We start from the raw sequence: 20,119 nt of genomic DNA, 5'->3' as shown, positions 1-20,119 counted from the left end.
TTTTTAAACTGATTCATTTTTTTCTGCTTTTCTGTTTCAGTGATGTTGGATTAGTTCAGACTTCCATAAACATAAAATGTGGCGCTGAATGTTATTTCCATTTCTTAAACGTAAATGCTGTCTTTCGTAAACTCTGCAACGTGTTCTTTGGCGGGTCATGGTGCTCCCCTTCTGAATAATTTTGTCCCTTTATATAAATAAAAGTGTTCTTCGTCTCCAGGTCTCCGCCTCGTCCCCCTGTTTAAAGCAAGTGGCAGAATTTGTTATTGACCTCAGAGGATTACCTTTAAGTCAAATTACACAAGAACAGTATTCCTTCCAAAAGGCCTGTGATCCATATAATATAATCAACGAATATAAACACGAGTTATTGAATTGGGAATATTCAACAGCAACTGAGACTTGAGATTAATGTTGTGATTCATTTGAATAATATAAGGAGCAATAAATGTACTTCAGAACAGTAAATGTTTTTTGTACAGTTTGTCAGAGGGTACAGTGGGGTCCAGTATGACCAGTATATGACCTGCCTCTCCATAATGCTGGAGCTGTATCATTTTTCCTCATTCTTTCTGCGTCTCATTTTTCCAAACTCCTCGTCTGTACATGGCAGTGCCTGCAGTGCCTGGCTCTCAATGAAAGGACTCTCTCACCCCCCCCTCTCCTTCACTCGGTGCATACACACACTCGCGAGCTCTCGGAGTTACGGGAGCTGATTCATCTCTTGGCCGTGGGGCTGAATGCGGTGCTACAGGTCTGCAGGTTGAAGGGATTAAAGGGGGACTGAAGCCTGATGCTTGGCTCTACAGGGCCGCAGTGTTTATTTACGGCTCTCGTCTGCAGCGCACATTCTCAGCAACAGGGTCCCCCAGCTATTAGAAGAGTGGGGGTGTTGAAAATAATAATTCAGGCTCTTGCTAGGTGGATTTAATGACCCAGTTTTGTGAGAAGCGCATTGCCACACCAGTGACCTGAGTAAATGGTACTCGTAACAGTGAAGTGAAGACCATATCAGGATTATTATTATTATTATTATTTGTCCAAGCAGTAATTGTGTTTTGTTCGATTTGGTTACTTATGAAGGCGCCACCGAGCACAACTGGACTAGTACAGATGGTGTGAGTCAGATGTACTTTTAGACTCTTGAACAGGTGTGTGTATGTGTGTGTGTCCTAATCCTAAACCCGTTAAAAGCGATTTAGGAGCAAAAACCCCCTAGTTTTCTGTAAGAACCCTATACTCCTCCTCCTCTGCCCTGCTGTGTCTCTGTGTGGGAGATGATCTTGTTTTTTTGTGACTTTGTCTGTCTGGTGGCCAGATTCCTGAGCGAATGGACCGTGTGTGTGTGTGTGTGTGTGTGTGTGTGTGTGCCTGGGTGATGTCAGAATGAAGAGGTGTTTGCGCGTGTTAGCATATTTGCTTCCCCCTTTTGTTTACATGAGAAACCTTAGAGCCCTCAATCACAACATGTGGAGGCCGCGCGTAAATATGTGTGGGATTACATATGACCGTAATCTCTTCTAGATGTAAACACTGGCCATCTTATTTCCATCCCTCCCTCATGCAGACTCTCTGAAGCTCTTGATGAGTCATTGCTGCTGGCCGGTCTTCCGCTTGTCCAGGTCAGCAGTGGACAGACCAGCCCACTACACCCAGTAGGACGGCCTGGTCTTCCCAGCTTGTCAACCTGTAGCAGCTCCGGCTGTTTTTGATTGCATGGGTTTTGTCACAGTCACTGAGAGGTACACATGCTCATGGTGGTGTGTTTGTCTCCGCCACAGGAAAACATGGGCGGCAGCTGGAAGCTGCGATGGCTGACTGTGTTGTGTGTGTGTGTGTGTGTGTGTGTGTGCGTGCGTGTGCGCGCCTTTCTAAATGGTAGATTGACGCTTGTGCTGTTGTGAGGCGGGAAGCACATCATTGGCGGAAAACGATGGCTCAGGGCACCGTGAACAGCAGCACAGGTGACACCGGCAATATTTTTAAGGTCATGCCTTTCTTCAGTACATGAGAATACATGAGAAACGGTGCAATGAAAACAAAAAAAAAAAATTTTTTTTTCTTGCAGGATGTGCCGTTAGACTATAAAAATATCATTTGTATCATCAATATTCGGACCATTCTTGTAGTGCACACATTAAAATGTCTTATGTACTAAATAATATGTAAGAAAAGAACCATTCTGGAATCCATGTAAGTAACCAGATAGTCCCATTTAATAAATGTAGCTCTTACAATTAAAATGCTGGAAAATACTATGCTTCCCCAGTGTGCCTAAATATGCTTTTATTGATCTGTACCCTTATTGGAAGCTATATGTGAGGATGTTTTATTGAATTTGTTATTGATTTTTATTGAATGGGTCACCAAATACACTTTGCCCACACAGAGGTTGCACAATGCTGGTTACGGCTGAGCTGCGTCATGGTTAATAATGCATTGGTGCCCTCGATGTTCAGGTGCATCGGAGTGCTTGGCTGCAGAAACGCCAACTATACACACACACACACACACACACACACACACACACACTAGACCAGACTTCATCGGCCTGAACACCTGGGCTCGGACTCACAAAAGAGCCTGATGCACAAAATGGTGCTCCCATTTCATGGCTCTGAAGGGCTTCCAGGAGGCCATGTGCACCGTACGTCTGTGAAAGACACAGAAGGGCAGCAGGGACACACACCCACAAGGATGAAAAATGCTCATTGTGTGTTTTTATATTCACTCCTTACAGAATAAATCTGCAGTTGTCGATCACACTTAATCCACAGTCCATGGTTCTGCTTAAAATGTCATTCCTGATGCTTGTGATGGTGAACCTATCAGGGTAAGAAAAATGTTGCTTTACTGTGAACAGATCCTGCCCTTATTCAGGCACAGGTAATTGTTTTTTTTTTTTTTTTTTTGTCTGTTTTTGGCTGAGGATACAAATGTGATGTCCTTGAAAATTGATCGATTTTACACCCATATGCAAGTGTGCATGTTGTTATGGTTCCTAGGGGCAGTGCTCATAATCTGCCTGTTTGTCTCCTGAGAGAGGAGTTTGTTTCTGTTTGACTTGTTCTGCCAAATACTGAATAGCAGGATAATGACAGAAGATGAATTGACCTTTTCTCTGAGTAAAGGTCTGCAACGAGGGTGGGGTTTTTCTCTTTTCTTTCTTGCTCTAGACCTTACTAGAGTTGTGTCTGGCATATGCACACAACCATTCTTGCTGGTGACATTTTGAGCTTGAACTAGATTGATTTTTTTTTTTCCCCTAAGGCCATAATGGTAAGTTTTAGTACATTTGTATAAGTACATGTACGGAGTAGGCACATGGTGATGTTATTGCTCCGGTCCTAGGCTTTCACCATGTGTGATCAAAACATTGCTTTGGTATGTTTATGTACATATATTTGTATCTTCATTTGGCTTTATACAAATATCTACTAGGTATTCAAATGCATTATAAGTTCAGCAATACAGTGCTTCTGAGATCATGTTACACATTTTGTGTGTGTGTGTGTGTTTATACACATTGATGTGTGCTGAACTTTTGCTTTGATCTGCACTCCCATCTGCTGAGTGAAGTCCTGCTTTGCTGCCCTCCCCCACAGTAAAGCCATAGACACTCCCTAACCTGGTGGGCTGCGTCACAGCACAATCATGAGAGTGTGTGTGTGAGTGTGTGCTGACCCTAACAGGCAGGCATACCTGGGTGGTCAGAATCGCTCTCTGACTATCATTTGGCATCAGAGCAACGTTGCTGAATTCCTTGCAGAAACAAGTCTTTCATTTGCAGTGGAGGAGAATATCAAAGTGTCTGCATCTACAGCTTTTATGCATGATTTTAGTTTTTCGTTCACTTTTGCTAAATTCTTTTTCGTCTATTTCTGCAGTGCATAATTAGTCTCGTGTGCTGTTGATTGAATAGCAACAGAAAGATCGGATTTTCACATTCCTGTTCTGTTCAAGTGCCATCAGGTTGGGTTGCCAAGTAACAGGATGAACCAGCCTTCAGTAGCTGTATGTCTCATGAAAGCACCTTTTTCCCTCAGAGAAATAATAATTTGATCATCAGGATCATTTGTAACCCAAAGTGCAGGCAGGAAAGGGAGAAATTGTTAAATGGAAAATGTATTATGTCTGCTTTTAACTTTGCAAACACTGACATTTCTTCAACTGAGAAGAAAATGCTGTTGAAGGTGACGTCAAGGTGACCTTTCTCTCACTGGCCATCAACGTACTCAACTGATGGAGAGTAGACAGACTGTCACTGATGTAGAGCCACCCCTTTATGCTTTATCTATAATTATTTTTTATTATTTTTTTCAGCCTGGCAGCTAGCAAGAATATCTTAATAGGGTGCCCTCACTGAAAGAAATGTTCTAATTGTAAGTAAAAGCAGAGGTATTTTGCTGCTACGGCTTGGATTTTAAATTTGTTTTTTTTTTGGCCTGGTGAGTAAGAATCGTGCCATTTCAGACCGCCTTCCTCTGTGAAATTTGACCATGTTCTCCTGAAGCCATTCGCTGGCCCTATAATACGTTTTGCCTTCACATCAGCTCTCAGCTGTTTTTTTTTTACTGTATTGCATGGATGAAAAGATGTTTGGTGCTGTGTTACAGCAACTGATGAGGCTTTTCTGTGGCCCACTGGGTGAAGATCTTAAGTAATCTTACTCTAATCTTACTCTAACCATCTGCAAGGTGGTAGCTTTAGGACAGGTATGTTGATTATACTGTCATTTTACACAGGTTTGCATTAGTTGTATGTTCTCCTGGCATGAACATTTTCACTGTTGTGGCTTCCAAAACATACAAATTATTGCAGTTGCTCTGGGATTGGATGTAAAAATTGTACACAATTGTATTAATTTTTTTTAGTTTAGTCATGCGAGACTTAATTTTTCTTGAAAAACTCCTGCACCAAACATTGTGGTTGGTGAGTGTGTTGATTACGTCATTTCCAAGAATGCCCACTCTATGGTTCTATGGGCCGCTCCCCTCCTCATTTGCTACAGACACAGGAACAGCGTGTCCTGGGGAAATCTCATTGTAGGACTGGCTGAAAGTGCCAGTGATTCTGGACCATGGCTGAATTTGGGAAAGAAGCTTCGGATACAGTATTAGTGGGCCACAAATGATCTAAGAACTAAGACCTATACAAAAGTGAAATTCATGTATTGAATATTCTTAAACAAAAATGCACCGCCATGTGGTGCAACAACAGACATTTAGATGTCCCTGGATTTTTTTTTCCTTTTCCTGTTAACACTAGCAAGGTCAGTGTTCAGCCTTCAGCTTGAAATAAAATGTTTGGGACCATGTTGCCTTAAACTGTTTGCTCCCTGCTTTCTAGTTCAACTGCAAAAAAGCCTTCATGTGGTCCTTATTGCGCTTTAAACCACAATTGTGAAAGCAGAGCTGTGTGGCCGAGAGTCCTGCGTTTTGAGGCATTGTGACCTCGCTGCTGGTGGTGTCTTTGGTCCGTTTAATATTCACTTTTCATGTTTATTCATTGTGTCCAGGACTTCACATCTGGATTTGTCTTTGAGTCCACTGTGACACTGTGCCTAAATCTACACCCACACCCATTGCATAACTACCCCACCATGTTCACTCATTTCAGACTCCACCCCTTATCCTTTATGTAATGACATTCCAGCCCCATTTTCCCTTCTGTCCCAGCCAGACTGTAACCCCACCCCATTTGGCAAAGCCTTGTGGTCCCCCCCCAGACTGCATTCTGAGAGTCCCTTCACCTAGAAACATATTGGAGAAGGAGCCTGGGGGTCTGCAACCAACATGGCTCCTTCAGGGCTGAGTTTACTGTGTCAGTGTGTGCCCTCCTATGGTCTTTGTCTTTGTGTTGAGAGAGGAACACCCTATAACGCAGTTTGTCACTGACTCATTTAACAAACAAGAAAAGACATAGTGTTCCATAAAGAAACAAGGTATCTTCTGTTATGTCGGGGACTAATGAAAGCTGCTAGTCCTTGTAAAGACCAACATTTTCCTCTCAGCGCAGAAATCACAAGCTGTTTCCTTAGGATAATGAGGCTTTGGTGAATTTTTTTTTTTTCTGAAATTCCAGAGATTGTTTTCCAGAATCCTGAGTGCTCTTTGTGTGCATTCCTTAAATGTCTCATGTTGAGGTCGTATATAACCTTATTCTTTTACTTTTTAAGGAGTGATCTGCTACTGCTATTGTGTCAGAGCAATACCCCGTGCTGGTAACAATATTCAGTCAGGATTACAGCTCGATAATTAACACTTTCCAGCATGTGCCTTTTGGTGACATATTTTCACCCAAGTGTGTGTCATTCTTTGGGGTTGTTCTTTTGGTGTAGCCTAGTCAAAGAGTACCCGTGTGTCTGCATCTGTGTGTTGCATCGAGTTACCGCTGAATGGATTTGGTTTGTGTTATTTTCAATGTGGAGTTTGGGGACGTGTAGCCCAGCAACCAACCATCTCTCCCCCTGTACCCATCGCGTTATCAGCGGCCACAGGCCTGCCTACACATGCCGCCCTTACCCCATGATAGCACCCGTTATTTGCCAACCCCCTCGACCTTATCTCGTCCACCCGCCTCCAACCCTGAACCTCTGTTGGGTCTGGGGTCCGTGGGGCCTCAGTGGCTCTGTTGGCTTTATCCATGTGGCCGAGTGGAGCTTCATGCTGAAAATGTGCTGACTGATGGAAATATGATGAGAGGAGGGGGATTTTGTGGGTGGTCGTCCCTGTGGGTTTAAATCAGTTTATTTTTTTATGTTTTCTGTGCACCATGGCATGTGCATTGTGTATATGGGGGGGGATAATGCTCTTCCATCACGAAGCACAGCGCCTCCATTTCTCTCTTCCCACTCACACATTTTATATTCTCTCTCTCTCTCTCTCTCTCTCCATGTGGTGTGGGAGGGGGCGGGCTTTATTTTTCCCTCCTCTCTTTACCCTGCACATCAGACTCTTTGTTCTCCAGGCTCCGCCTACCCAGAGCTCTGCTGGCGGGCTGAGCAGCCTGCTGTTGCTTTTGTCATAGGACTCGTGTGCCCCCTCCCTCGTCTCTGAAGGCTTTTTTTTTCCCCCTCTCTCTTTTGTGCGGGGCCTGTTTTTGTTTTGTTACGTAATGGGCCGTAATCGGACACTCTGCGAATTGTGCAGCCTTAACCTTGTAATATTTTGGAAATAAACAACCTGTATTTTGCTTCGCCTTTCCTCCCTCCCTCTCATATTCCTCTCCCTTACACAGTCTCTCCGCCATGTTTTTCACTTGGGGTTTATTTCCTGTGTTTTTATTTTTCCTTGCCGCCTCGCTCAGTCATTTCCTGAATGGGGTGTGTGTGTCTTATTCAAGTCTCTCTCTCTCTCTCCCTCGCTCTCCTTCCTTGTCTCATAAGATGGCTCAGTCTGAGCGCAGCAACGCTCTAAGAGAAATTGACACCAAGTGTAGGATTGCTCCTGTGATCTGTGCAGTTGAATGGAGCCGCTGTGAGAATATGGGAGGTGTCAGACTCATCTCTGTCTGCTTCTTCTCAAGGTCACCCCCCCTCTTTTTGGGAATGACGTTTGGATGTGAAGGTTTAGTGTTATCTGTGCTAGATGGAGTCGTTGCACTTGACAGTCACATGGGTGGAGTTAGTCTCATTCTCTCATCTCATTGGCTTCTTCCCTGTCTGCAGATGAATCATGTGAATAAATATTTGAGTAAAACATTTAAACATTTCCTCAACTTTCCCTGAACCTGTTTTTACAACGTTCCCAGGTTTCTGTCTAACACCCACACGCTTGGTTAAATGTTGTGGTGGTTGGTCCTACCTCTTGTTTTGTGTGTGTGTTTCCCAGACTGCATTCTGAGAGTCCATTCACCTAGAAACATATTGGAGAAGGAGCCTGGGGGTCTGCAACCAACATGGCTCCTTCAGGGCTGCGTTTACTGTGTCATTGTGTGCCCTCCCTGGATCTTTTTACATTGTCTTTGTGTGTGAGAGAGAAACACCCTATTACGCAGTTTGTCATTGACTCATTTCACAAAACAAGAAAAGACAGAGTGGTGAAAGTGAAGTGTCATTGTGAAGCACAGCACAAGGTGCACACAACAAAGCGTGTCTTCTGCATTTAACCCATCACCTTAGTGAGCAGTGGACTGCCATGGCAGGCGCCCAGCGAGCAGTATGTGGGTCGGTGCTTCAATCCCGAAGTGCCAACCTTCCGATTATGTGTCCGTTTTCTTACCTGCTAGGTGGACCACTGCCAACCACACAAAGAAAGAAGGTATCTTTTTCTTTTATGTCAGGGCTCCTCCACTAGTCCTCATTAAGATCAACATTTTCCTTTCAGCACAGAAATCACAAGCTGATTCCATAGGATAATGAGGCTGTGGTGAAACTTTTTTCTTTTTTTTTTTTTTCTTTTTCTTTCTGAAATTGTTCGAGAACACTCCTTAAAGATCTGTCATGTTGAGTTGTATGTAACCTTCTTAAAAAGTAAAAAAAAAAAAAAAAAAAAAGAGGGATCTGATAGTGCTATTATGTCTGAGCAATACCCCATGTTGGTAACATATCACTCAGGAATAGAGCTGGATAATTAGCACTTCTCCAATATGTTTCTAGGTGAACGCAGTCTAGGAAACACCAGTCTAGGTGAACAAGAGTCTTTATTAACTACAACATTTAAGTCTAGGAAACACCAGTCTAGGTGAACAAGAGTCTTTATTAACTACAACATTTAACCGAGTGTGAGGCAGAAATCTGGGCACATTGTAAAAATAGGTTTAGGGAAGAGTTGAAGAAATGTTTGTGTTGTGATGGTATTATATTCAGTGTATTTGAATATATGTTTTATAGCAATGCTGTTCTTTTGTGTCCTGGTTTCTCATCACCCATATGTCTCTCTGCCCGTCTCCTGCTTCCTGCTCCTAAGTGTCGTAACCAGAACAGCAGCTCAGTTGGCCTCTGCTGCAGTCACTTCCCGCACATCAGCACCATAGCCAAAAATACTCACTATCCGCTGCCTCCAGTGGCATTCCTTTAGTACTGCAGCTATGTTGCGACCCTATACCCCCACTCCCACCTCCTGGACCATGTGGAAAAATGCAGATGGGAGGGGGATGCTGGGAAGAATGGAAAAGAGCATACTAGAGGAAGGGGACGGCGACTGGTCTGGAACAGTGTTTGTGTGTTGGGACCTTTACACCCTTTTTTGTTTTAGTCTCACACCTTTAAATACAGTGAAGATCAAATTATTTATTTATTTGTCTTTTTTTTTTTTTATATATTTAACGGGATCCTGGTTCCTCCTGAAATTCCTTAAATAATGTTAAAAGGCCCCGGATCCTTTATCTATTTTTTTTTTTTTTTTTTGGCAGGGGAGGGCAGAATAATCTTTTATTTGATGTTTGCTGTAAACATACTTTTAGACATTACATTGATTCATTGTCTGCACTACCCAACTTTAGTCTTCCTGGATTCCTCCTTCCATGTTGCCTCTGTTGCCTTGGCGATGTTTGTTATAAAAATGACACACAGTGGAAATGAGTTGAACACCAAGGTAAACACACATGTTTATGTGAAAGTGTGTGTGCTGGATTCTCTGATCAAAACGGACAACAAATTTCACAAACATTTCATAGAGTTTACATTTTTAGTGGTCAGGCTTGTCTGTGTTTTTTTTTTTTTTTTTTTTTTGGTCACCAGGTACTCTTCACTGTTTAATCTGGATTCATGGCGCCGTAACCCTGCCGTCAACAACTTTATTATTAACAGCCACGCTGACAGCTTCCTCTTCTGCATGCTACAGAGCATAGCATCCACTTGAGAAAAAAAAAAGTACCAGTGATAAATGGGCTAATGCAGAATAGGGAATTCTGGGTAATTGCAGTAGTAGTAGTGAAAGAGAGTTTGTACTGCTGTGTGTAGAAGTAAAGGTCTTTTAAAGTGTGCATGAGTGAGCGAAGAAGACTATTTTCAGGCTTTGTGAGTTACATCTGACCAATCGTCTGTTTGCTGAAAAAGTGCATGTGTAGTGATCTCAGCAGGCTAATATGAGCGCCCTAACAGACAAGGGTTATGTAACTCACTCTTTCACTAATAGACAGGGATTCGTTCTTTAAGGCCCCCTTTCTCCCTTTGTACACACCCTCTAGTGTGTGTGTGTGCCTTTCTCTCTCTCTCTCTCTCGCTTAATCACTCACTTGCTCACTCCCTCTCTCACACACATGGCATTCTCCTTTGCCCTCTCTCACTCTGCAGTGATATAGGGAAAACTTGAGTCACGGTGGCGCAGCTGGCCTAGCCCACCACCCACCCCATCTTGCCAAATGTTTTCACAATCCTGCCGTCCCAACAGGGAAGAGAAAGAGAGGGAGTCCTCGGGCCTGCAGGGTGACCGAGGTCCGCCGTCCTTGCCGGACGCTGCGATAGTGTGTGTGATTGTGTAAGAAAAACCTTAGATGGCCTGAGAAGTGGTGGGATTTCACATCATGGAAAAGCACTGTGTTTCTAGGAGGAGGGGGTTTGACTGCTTTGATTTTGTTTCAACAAGTTAACAGGGTTTTAAACTGTATAAATTTGGCCAACGTGAGCGATTTTGATTATACCTGCCTTGTCTGATTTAAGGCAGTCCGTGCGCTTTTGGACTGTATGCGACATTTAAAAATAAAAGTGCCATGTTGCATACTGTCAAAAGCTCAGCAAGTGGAAGAGTGGCAGTATTATTTTGCATTTTCACAATTTATCGGGTACAGCAATTGTGGGCGAAGCTCTTGGTTTACAGTGAAATATCGGCGCACATGGCTGGCGCGCCGCGCCGCGAGTGGCCTGGTGTTGACGTTTAAATGTGCGGGACAGTGGTGGGCTAGCGGTTAAGGAAGCGGCCCCGTAATCAGAAGGTTGCTGGTTCGAATCCCGATCCGCCGAGGTGCCACTGAGGTGCCACTGAGCAAAGCACCGTCCCCACACACTGCTCCCCGGGCGCCTGTCATGGCTGCCCACTGCTCACTCAGGGTGATGGGTTAAATGCAGAGGACAAATTTCACTGTGTGCACCGTGTGCTGTGCTGCTGTGTATCACATGTGACAATCACTTCACTTAAAAGTGTGTGTGTGTGTGTGTGTGTGTGTGTGTGTGTGTGTGTTCATGGACATACATGACTCTGTGAAAGTGGAGATTTATGGGTTTTTGTTTAATGAGTAAGAGAAAATCCTGCGAAGTTCTATGAATGTATGTCAAATACAGGACCCGCTGCTAACTTTACTGTGGTCAAGACCTTTATGGGGGAGATTTTAGTAGAATTGCTGATTTTCACTATATATATGTCACACACACACACACATATATATAATTATTATTATTTTTTTTTTCTACGTTCATGGTTACTTTGAAATTACGTGAAAGGTTTAATAAAAAAAAAACTTTCTGGTGAAGTGCATTTGCTATGGACACATGTTACCCTTTCAAAAACTGTTTCGTTTAAATTTACAGATCAAATTATATGGCACAAAATATACACTGTACAGACTGTGTTAAAATTTTTATTGCAATGTTAATTTTATGCCATATCGCACTACCTTAAGTGTGACTTGTGCCTGTACAGTCACTTGTCATTTACGCCATTTAGCAGACGTCTTTATCCAGAGTGAATTACAATCAGTAGTTACGGGGACAGTCCAGCTGGAACAGTTCAGGGTTAGGTGTCTTGCTCAGGGACACAATAGTATAATCTTGTGGTCTTGTGGTTCAGAGGTGAGTGTGTACCCACCCCTAACATGACACACACATGTGATTTTTATATAATATTTGAGATTGTATCATGAAAATGTTATTGGAAGCTTGCGTGAGCGTGTATTTATCAAGGCCGTGGATGCTGTGGTCCATGGTTGCGGTCCTGTGTAGATGTGTGTTCGGTGTTCAAGCCAAAGAGAATGTGTGCATTTCGAGTAGGAGAGAGTTGCCCACATTTGATTTATAGGAATCCTTGAACAAAGTCGTTCTGTCTCCCATGTGTGCTCGCTCACACACACCCACATGCACTCTGAACAGGAACACGTCCACAGAAGACAGAAAGGAGCTTCCTCTGTCTCTTGCTCTCTCCTTTTTGTTCTTATGCTCGTTTAGTTATTTAAGAAATAAAGCATTACATGGCCTAGTGCACAGAAGTACACTAGGCCAGAAGTAATGTGTATAGTGTTAATAGTACAGTCATAATTTCCTAACACATTTATACCCTTTGAACCCTGGTAGTAATAGGGTTATCAGTCTGTGTGAAGTTTTGTTGTATTATCTGGATAATGAATCATAATGTATTTAATGTCTACACAGATGGAGGCGGGCTGAGGGTCGGTACGCGTTGGACCGAGCCTCAATCATCAGCCACTGGAACTGGCTTCAGGCTCACGTGTCAGACCTGGAGTACCGCATTCGTCAGCAGACGGACATCTACAGACAGATCCGCTCCAGCAAGGTCAGCCTCGCCCTACATTACCACGGCAACAGCACGAGGGGGTGGAGAGCATTATGTCACACCACTTTAACACTCTCATATATAAATCTTTGCCTCGTTTATGTATGCACACTCTCATTTTACATGTCTGTAAATAGAGAATTATCTTAATGCTTTTTATTATAGAACCTTATCCAGAGAGTGTTTGGATCATTTCTCACACAATCAGCCCTCTGAGGCATCTAGCCAGACACTATTCTACCTTCCTACATGGTTTATGGTTCTACCGTTACTTACTCCTGTCTGAATAATGTTGCTTGGGAAGTTTGGCGAAGTTGTGTATGGAACAATGTAATTGAATGACATGAATATAAAGTTTCTCAATTTGCCTCTGTTGTCACGACATCCATAAATAATTCACATGTAAACTGAGTTATAATCCCCACAATGTACTTGAGGTTCTGCTATTTTGCCATTTGTGTGCTCGTGCACTGCACCCGCAACACCCCAAATTCCCTCACAGCATAGCTCAATCTCAAGTGTATTGTTGCTTGAATAGACTCCACCCACCCCTCCTTTCTTCTTGTAGACATGGCAGGGTTGTTGAGGGTGGTGCTTTGTTCATAATGATGTGGTTGGATCCATCAGGAATGTTGAAGCTAAACAAGGTGTAACTGACTCTACAGTCTGACTCATCCTCTCTTTTCTTCTCACAGGGGTCCATAGTGCTAGGTGACCCTGAGTCGCCATTAGAGGATGGAGTTGAGGTGAAGTCGGAGCCAGTCGCCTGCCAGATCACACAGGTAAAATGGAGGCCTCAAAATAGTTGATTGACTGAGTCATGTTAACCAGGAAATAGAAAATAATGGGTGGGGTGAGGGTGAAAATATTTTTGTATACTTTGACCATGCAAGAGTTTACGATAATATAAATTTTGTTCATAATTGAGAATTTAACTTGGTGAAAAAGAAAAAAATCATGGTGAAAACTGAAGATTTTCACCAGCTTCAGAGCCATATTCCTTGGTCCTATTTGTGCTGTTTCATTGAAGGATTGTGTTGACATTAATTTGTACACTACATAGCCAGTATGCCGTCATTATTCGTTCTGAAAGAGGTGGGGGTGGGTATCCTCTCCATCTGGCCGCCCCGGCAAATGCCCGCTTTACAGCGACCTTTGAGGCAGTGGCCTGGCACCCTGCCCGACCAGCAACAGACTCTCCCTCAGAGCTCAACTGGCCAGTGGAATAGATGGGAAGGGGCCAGGGGGGTGCGAGTGGGAGAATGAAGGAAGTTTCCAGAAACACTGGGGGTCTTTGTTTAATCGAGCCCAGTGCTGTTGACCCTCTTCTGCCAAAATGAGTGCCATAGGAATGCAGGAGACCACCTTAAGCTTTGTGGGCGGAGCCTGCCATGGGCTTGAGTAGAAGGAGATGAACAGAACTAGGGGGAAAGTTTCCAAGGAAACAGTCAATAGATGTTTTTATTTTTTTTTATTTTTTTTTTGCGTACAGTATTGCAGCTTGGATCTTCTTCCGGAGGGTTCCATTTCCACAGAAACAAGCCTGAGGAAGGGCTGCCCTTCAGGCCGACAAGTCAATGGGGTTATTAACAGGTAAGACCACTTCCATGACCTTGAAAGTGTCATCATTATTAAAAAAAAAAAGAAAGATTCATGTCCTGTTAAAATGTCATTATTTCTGACTCTTGAATAAACTACTTTTAAGAATAAAGGTTCAAATAGGTGCGGCCAATAGCAATGATTGACAGCCTGCATGTATCCTTCTTTTTCTGCACCATCTCAACACATCAGTTTCAATATGTCTCCACCCCTACTTTCACAGATTCGCTCATTTATCTTTGCTTGTAGTACAGATCATAAGGCCTCACTAAAACAATCTCTATTAAGTCACCTTGGGGCCACCTCTGCTGCCAAGCCGAACATGCAGATCGGTGCTTGAACTGAGACCTACTGGTTGGTGAACTAGTAAAAAAAAAAAAATTCTCAAATACTCACATGTACTGTGCCCAGTGAAAATATTTGCTATAGTCCTTGATCAAGGTCTGTGCTAATGTCTAAATAAGGAAAAGAAAAATGAAGTGGTTCCATCTGTTTGGGCTCACCTAGTATCTTTTTCACTGTAGCTCAGCTTGTTTTTTTTGTTTTCTTAAATTAGTTACAGTTCTATCAGACATTTTTCACTTGGTCAGTTCGGTTCTCTCGGTATCACATTGAGGAAGTTGTACTTTTGCTGTGCTCGTGCTGTTTTCGCCAGAGCTCAACTTTGCTCATCCTTCACTGTCTTTTCTCCCTCTCTCAGTCTGAGGCCTGGCTCACCGGAGGCTCTTGATCCCGATGACCTGCGGCAGCAGCAGTGGGCTTCCTCCCACTCAGTCTCCCCACCTGACCACACGTGTGTGGCCGCCCGCACGCGGCCCCTCCTCAGCTACAAGAAGCGCCGCCTTGTCCGACCCAACTCAGTCGCCAACATCAACCGCAAGGTGTGTGAACAAAGATTTTCATACATTGTATGTTGCGCCCTCTAAACGAAGGGAAATTTCTGTTTGTGTAAATGCTAATAGGCCAATTATGCGAACGAAAGTAGCACTGCCTGTATCCTTAAATAGATGGCTTTAGTGCTGAGTCATGCCATGCGTTTTACGTGACATTAACCGTCTGGGATCCATGCCATCCAGCTGATTTCCCGCCATCCATTCTGCTCCCCTTCAGCCTCTAGTGTCTGCTGCCGGCTGATCTGGGAACAGCCCTGAAACCAGACACTCTTCCCATAACGTTTGCATGCTGAGTCTGGGCTCCATGAGGAATACTAATGGTTTGGACACCGGGCTAAGACAATAAGCCGCGGAGCACATTTCCCAGGGTCCCGTTTCATGGCAAACACCTCTGAACTTTCGGACGGTTGCCCGGGTCCATGTCCTCTCACGGCAAAAGGTGTTGAAGTTGTGGAGTCTAATAATAGGAGCTGAGACTGGTGCATGCTTAGCACAAAATGAGTGTGGTGACAAACCTTTTTTTTTTTTTTTTTTTTTAAAATGAAGGCTTTTTCATTAGTTTCTTTGGAGGGAAAAAGGGAAAGCATTCTAAAAATAGAAACAGGCATCTCTTGGGGTTTCGGTTTCCCTTTCCTGTTTTAGTAGTGATCACTACACCCGCTTCGAAGCGGCTGTGCACCCTTCCTCTGCTTATGACCTATAGATCACGTAACAGACCCTGCACCTTCAGGCTTGGATCTGCTCCTCTGAGAGGCTCTGCAGCAGAATAGATCGGGATTGATGTGCTTACGTATGAGGCTGCGGCGTGCACTCATGTTTATTACAATTTCTCTTGTCCTCCCATTCTCCGGAGTCATCTGGGTTCCTCTGTCATCATACGCTTTATTTTAATTTCAGAGGTCAATGGAAAGAGTGACAAAGACTATTTTCACACACATCTCAGCAAATCAGGGTTGACTGGGAACAGTGTTGGTTTTACTGAATGTAGGTCAGACTGTGGCACCGATGGGGGAGGGTTGCATGTGGTGCCTGCTTACGATTGTCTGTGTCTGTTCATGTGACATCGGGATATTCTCTCCAATTCTTTACTATAGCAGCGCATTTCCTCTACGATATCTAGTCACATCAAGTAGTATTTAACAGGTTACGGGTTAAATGCCCGAATTTGTACAGTATAACCTAACCAGGATCCTTTTATTACACTTTGACTGGATTGTTGCAGCAAGCGACAAGCCATTCACATTAAATAACCTAGTTAAACATTATGGAATAATACAAATGCAGTAAGTGATTTTTGTGCTTTGTGTCCCAAAATTAACCCAAAAATAACTTCTGTGCGTTTAATTGCATGAGTGGTATGTGCTTGCGGTGTATTTTTCAGAGAGGGAGAAGTTTTCCGACGGTGTTTGTGGGAAATGTTTTTCTAACATCCTCCTGCCCTCTGTTCTGTTCCAGTCCCAGCGCGCAAGTGTGTGTCGCTGCAGCTGTGAGGTGAACCCTCAGTGTGTGACGTGTGTTAGTCGCTCCACCCCGCCACTGGATGTCCAGTATGATCGCCCCCTGCTGGACAGACTGACCCAGTTTGACCCTTGCATCCACCCAATCCTCTCCTTCAGTGACGGTGGGTGTTCGCACGTTCAAACCTGTGCAGTACTGGGTTAGCCCCAGTTTTTGTTGTAGCCAGTGCACCAGGGTTTGGTTTGTAACTCTAATTACCTCATTTAATTATTTCAAAGTAATGGGACCAGTTAGCACAAGTCATCTAAAAGCTGTTATTAGTGGTTGATTAAAGGCTCTGCATTCCAGCAGCCCAGCTCAGATAGGACTGTCCTTCTCTCAAATGAAATCCCCAGTCCCTTACAACACATAGTGTGTTAGTTCACTCAGGTGGAGCCGATGCTGGCTATACATGCAGTCTTCATGCTTGTCAAATACTTTCCAAAACCTCCTAATTCATAGTGGGGTCACAGGTTTTTATATATTTTTTTTTGTTTGTTTTGGTTTTATTCTTATTACTGGATTTATTGCCTGGTTATAGATCTAATAACCCATACAATATATACACAATGGGGAAATTAGCAATGTCTAACCCTGCTTTAGAGGAAGAATGTTCTTTTGAAAAAGCAGTTTGAAACAAAAACAAACTGAAGATTGATGTACCTAACAAGTGATGTGCATTCATGTGTACCCATTAGATTATAAGCTATGACAGTGACCTGTGGTTATCACACTCTTATTTTATCCACAGTCACTGTGTCGTTTCAGAAACACAGCAGTATTAATAGTAGGAGACGTTGGTGTCAGTATCAGCATGTCTTCATTAACCTTCACTTAATTCCATGTCGTCAGGGATCTGTTTGGGTTTGGTCCAGTAGAGGCCATTTTGAATGGAGCCTTTATGGTGTGTGTGTGTGTGTGTGTGTGTGTGTGTGTGGCTCTCACAGCAGCTTCCTTTACTATATTCCTCTGAAGTCAGACTTAATGTAGTGGAGGGACACTGCTGTAAGCTACAGGCTGAGTAACAGGAAGTGAGAGAACAAGGGGAAGAGATCTGAGAGAAGGGCGGAGGAATACATATGCTGGTTTCAGTGCACAATTTCATGCTGCTTTCCTGCCCCCCCTGGTGGCTCTTAAGAGGAAATGCTGTCTGACTTCTAAAGGAATAGTCCATTTCACACAGATGTCTGATCCGCATTAATGTTCGCAGCGCTGGTGAATAAAGGCACTGCTGGTCATTACTCATGTAATCTGCCATCTTTAATGTAGGCAGAAAAGTCTCTGAGCTGCTGGCTGCAGAAATCCATGTTGTTGGGGTATCGCAATGCTAAAAACACAGACAGTTAAAAATAGGTTATGTGCAATGAAAGATTTAAAGTCTTACCGTTGTTTTATGTTTCTGCCCCTAATTTTTAAAATCTTTTCTTTACCCTCCGCTACGTCTTCCCATCTCAGACGTCACCATGAACCTGCACCTGCAGCGCACACTGAAGTCTCACTGGCAGGGCCGACCGCTCGACAAGATCAAGCCCGTTAAGAAACTGTCGCTCAAACACAAGCTATCGCAGGGCACACGCCTGTCTGAGCCCTGTTCATCTTCATCCTCCTCATCCTCCAAAGACAAATACAAGCTCACCAACTCGCTCCTGTCTTCAGTCCGTAAGTGCTGCCCACAGCGCCTTTAATGACATTCCAACCACCTCCTGTTAACCTAATCATTTTTGTTTGTCATTTTCGGTTTTGAACCTTGTCCTGAAACAGCTAAAATCACCATCACATTTGATGTCGCACACTTATTACTTATTATTTACTGTACATTCCGGACTATAGAACGCACCTATATATAGGCTGCACCTACTAATTTAAAAAAAAAAAAGAAAAGAAATTGTGCCTAAATAAGTCGTGCTTGTCTATAAGCTGCATGTATCCCTGTTGAAACATACTAACGCAGCAAGATGTAAGAGGAAAGATTTTTTTAAAAATGTGAAATTAAATAAATGCCAGTAATAGCCTCAACTACATACATACCACAAATGCTTTTTTTCTAAACAGTGCTTTTAACAGTACTAAAGTTGTCATCTTCAGTATCGGAACTGATGCAATTGCTTCATCACACACTTTCTCTGTAAAAATACAGGTAAAGCGAGTCATTGATCACCGTCGCCATTGTTTGAGTATTGGAACACTATAGCAGTATGTGATGTATAAAATTGTAGGCCTAAGGAATTGTGTGACATTTAGTGGCAGTCAGTGACCACCTCGCTGTTGCTTTTATCGTGCTTCCTCTCTCAGGTCTGTCCTATCACAAAGTGCGTGGTGAGAAGTTGCACTACAGACAGCCCGTGGACATCCTGCTGAGAGCCTCGAAGCTGGAGAGCCGGCATCACCGTAGCGATCGGGCCCCTGGCAGCTCCCACAGCGCCTTCGAAAAGGGCCACAGCCGCAAAAGGCCCCGTGAACCCTCGCTAGATAGGATGGACAGTGAGTGCTATCCAATTTTTTTTTCACTCTGCAAAGACATTTGAGTAGATTGGACAAAACACTGTCTGTCTACTCTTATTTGTGTTAAATGTACTTTAATGTATTTTATTTTAAAGCATTTTGTATTGTTAATTTGTATGCAATTTGTTTAATTGCCGCATGTGTGTAAGATGTACACTAAATATATATAAAAATATTCTTTCCTCCTCTCTCTCAGACACCCCTAAATTGTATATGGATATGGGGAACTCGTGTCCATCTCTCACCACCTTGCAGACCCCCACCCACAGCCCCCTCCTGAGGCAGCTCTCCACGTCATCAGAGACCTCCACCCCGGTCTCGATCAACAGCCAAAGCATCGGCAGCAACCCGGTACTGATTTGAACCGGTTTTGTATGAATTTGTAAAAATGGCAGTGGGGTTTCATACAGGAATGTGCGTGGTCAGGGTGGAAGTCTGCATTGATATTTTGGAATTTGATTGGTAACATTCTGTTCTGTCTCCTTGCAGACCCCTATCCGCAGGAGGAGAGGAGAGAGCTCATTTGACATCAACAACATAGTCATCCCCATGTCTGTTGCTGCCACCACCAGAGTGGAGAAGCTGCAGTATAAAGAGATCCTCACACCCAGGTGAATCATTGCAGACGTTCGAACAGCACCTGCCTGCTTCTGCTGTTGAAAATTACGCTCGCGGTGATCATGCGACGTCTGACGTTGTGGCTTTTTTGTTCCAGTTGGAGGGTGGTGGATGTCTTGGCGAAGCCATTATCTCCAGAAGATGACGTTGTGGAGGTACGAATTCCTTTTTTTTTTTTTTTTTTTTACTCTACAATGTGTCTAATCTGTAGCTCTTATCATGTCGTGATTATGAGAACAGCTCAGTGCTTCTATTGAAAACTGCAGAACTGGAGTCAGTGCTGCTTTTAGAGAATGTAATGAATGTTTCTTTCTCCTTTCTTTTCCTTCACTCCCACCCTCTCTCTCTCTCTGAATCAATTCAAATCTGCTTCCACATTTATCAAACTCCTGCCTCGCTCCTCTCTCCCCCCACCCTGCCATTCAGGTGGAGGATCTGAGCGACGGAACCTTCTCTCAGCTGCACCTGCCATGTGAGGAACAGGAACGCTCTCGCTGGACTTGGACAGCCAGCGCCGTCGCCAAGAGGAGGGGCAGCCGGTGAGGATTTTCACACAGAAATAAA

The 20,119-nt window shown here is 43.7% G+C and overlaps 1 protein-coding gene across 5 annotated transcripts in view; it reads left to right on the top strand.

Moving 5' to 3' along the window:
* Nucleotides 1-20,119, top strand: part of kansl1b (KAT8 regulatory NSL complex subunit 1b) — a 45,262-nt gene that overhangs the window by 21,242 nt on the left and 3,901 nt on the right. For all 5 annotated transcript variants that reach the window (XM_028987150.1, XM_028987152.1, XM_028987148.1 and 2 more), the window contains 11 exons: nucleotides 12,305-12,446; nucleotides 13,142-13,228; nucleotides 13,939-14,039; nucleotides 14,746-14,926; nucleotides 16,394-16,559; nucleotides 17,891-18,094; nucleotides 18,728-18,916; nucleotides 19,134-19,288; nucleotides 19,427-19,548; nucleotides 19,653-19,710; nucleotides 19,982-20,094. In XM_028987150.1, the coding sequence (XP_028842983.1) occupies nucleotides 12,305-12,446; nucleotides 13,142-13,228; nucleotides 13,939-14,039; nucleotides 14,746-14,926; nucleotides 16,394-16,559; nucleotides 17,891-18,094; nucleotides 18,728-18,916; nucleotides 19,134-19,288; nucleotides 19,427-19,548; nucleotides 19,653-19,710; nucleotides 19,982-20,094 (1,518 nt within the window). The remainder of the gene's footprint in view (nucleotides 1-12,304; nucleotides 12,447-13,141; nucleotides 13,229-13,938; nucleotides 14,040-14,745; nucleotides 14,927-16,393; nucleotides 16,560-17,890; nucleotides 18,095-18,727; nucleotides 18,917-19,133; nucleotides 19,289-19,426; nucleotides 19,549-19,652; nucleotides 19,711-19,981; nucleotides 20,095-20,119) is intronic.

This window comes from Denticeps clupeoides, chromosome 7 (assembly GCF_900700375.1).
Source record: "Denticeps clupeoides chromosome 7, fDenClu1.1, whole genome shotgun sequence".
In the NCBI taxonomy this organism is placed as follows: Eukaryota; Metazoa; Chordata; class Actinopteri; order Clupeiformes; family Denticipitidae; genus Denticeps; species Denticeps clupeoides.
Note: the sequence above shows the minus strand (reverse complement) of the source record. Positions and strands in the feature narration are given on the sequence as shown.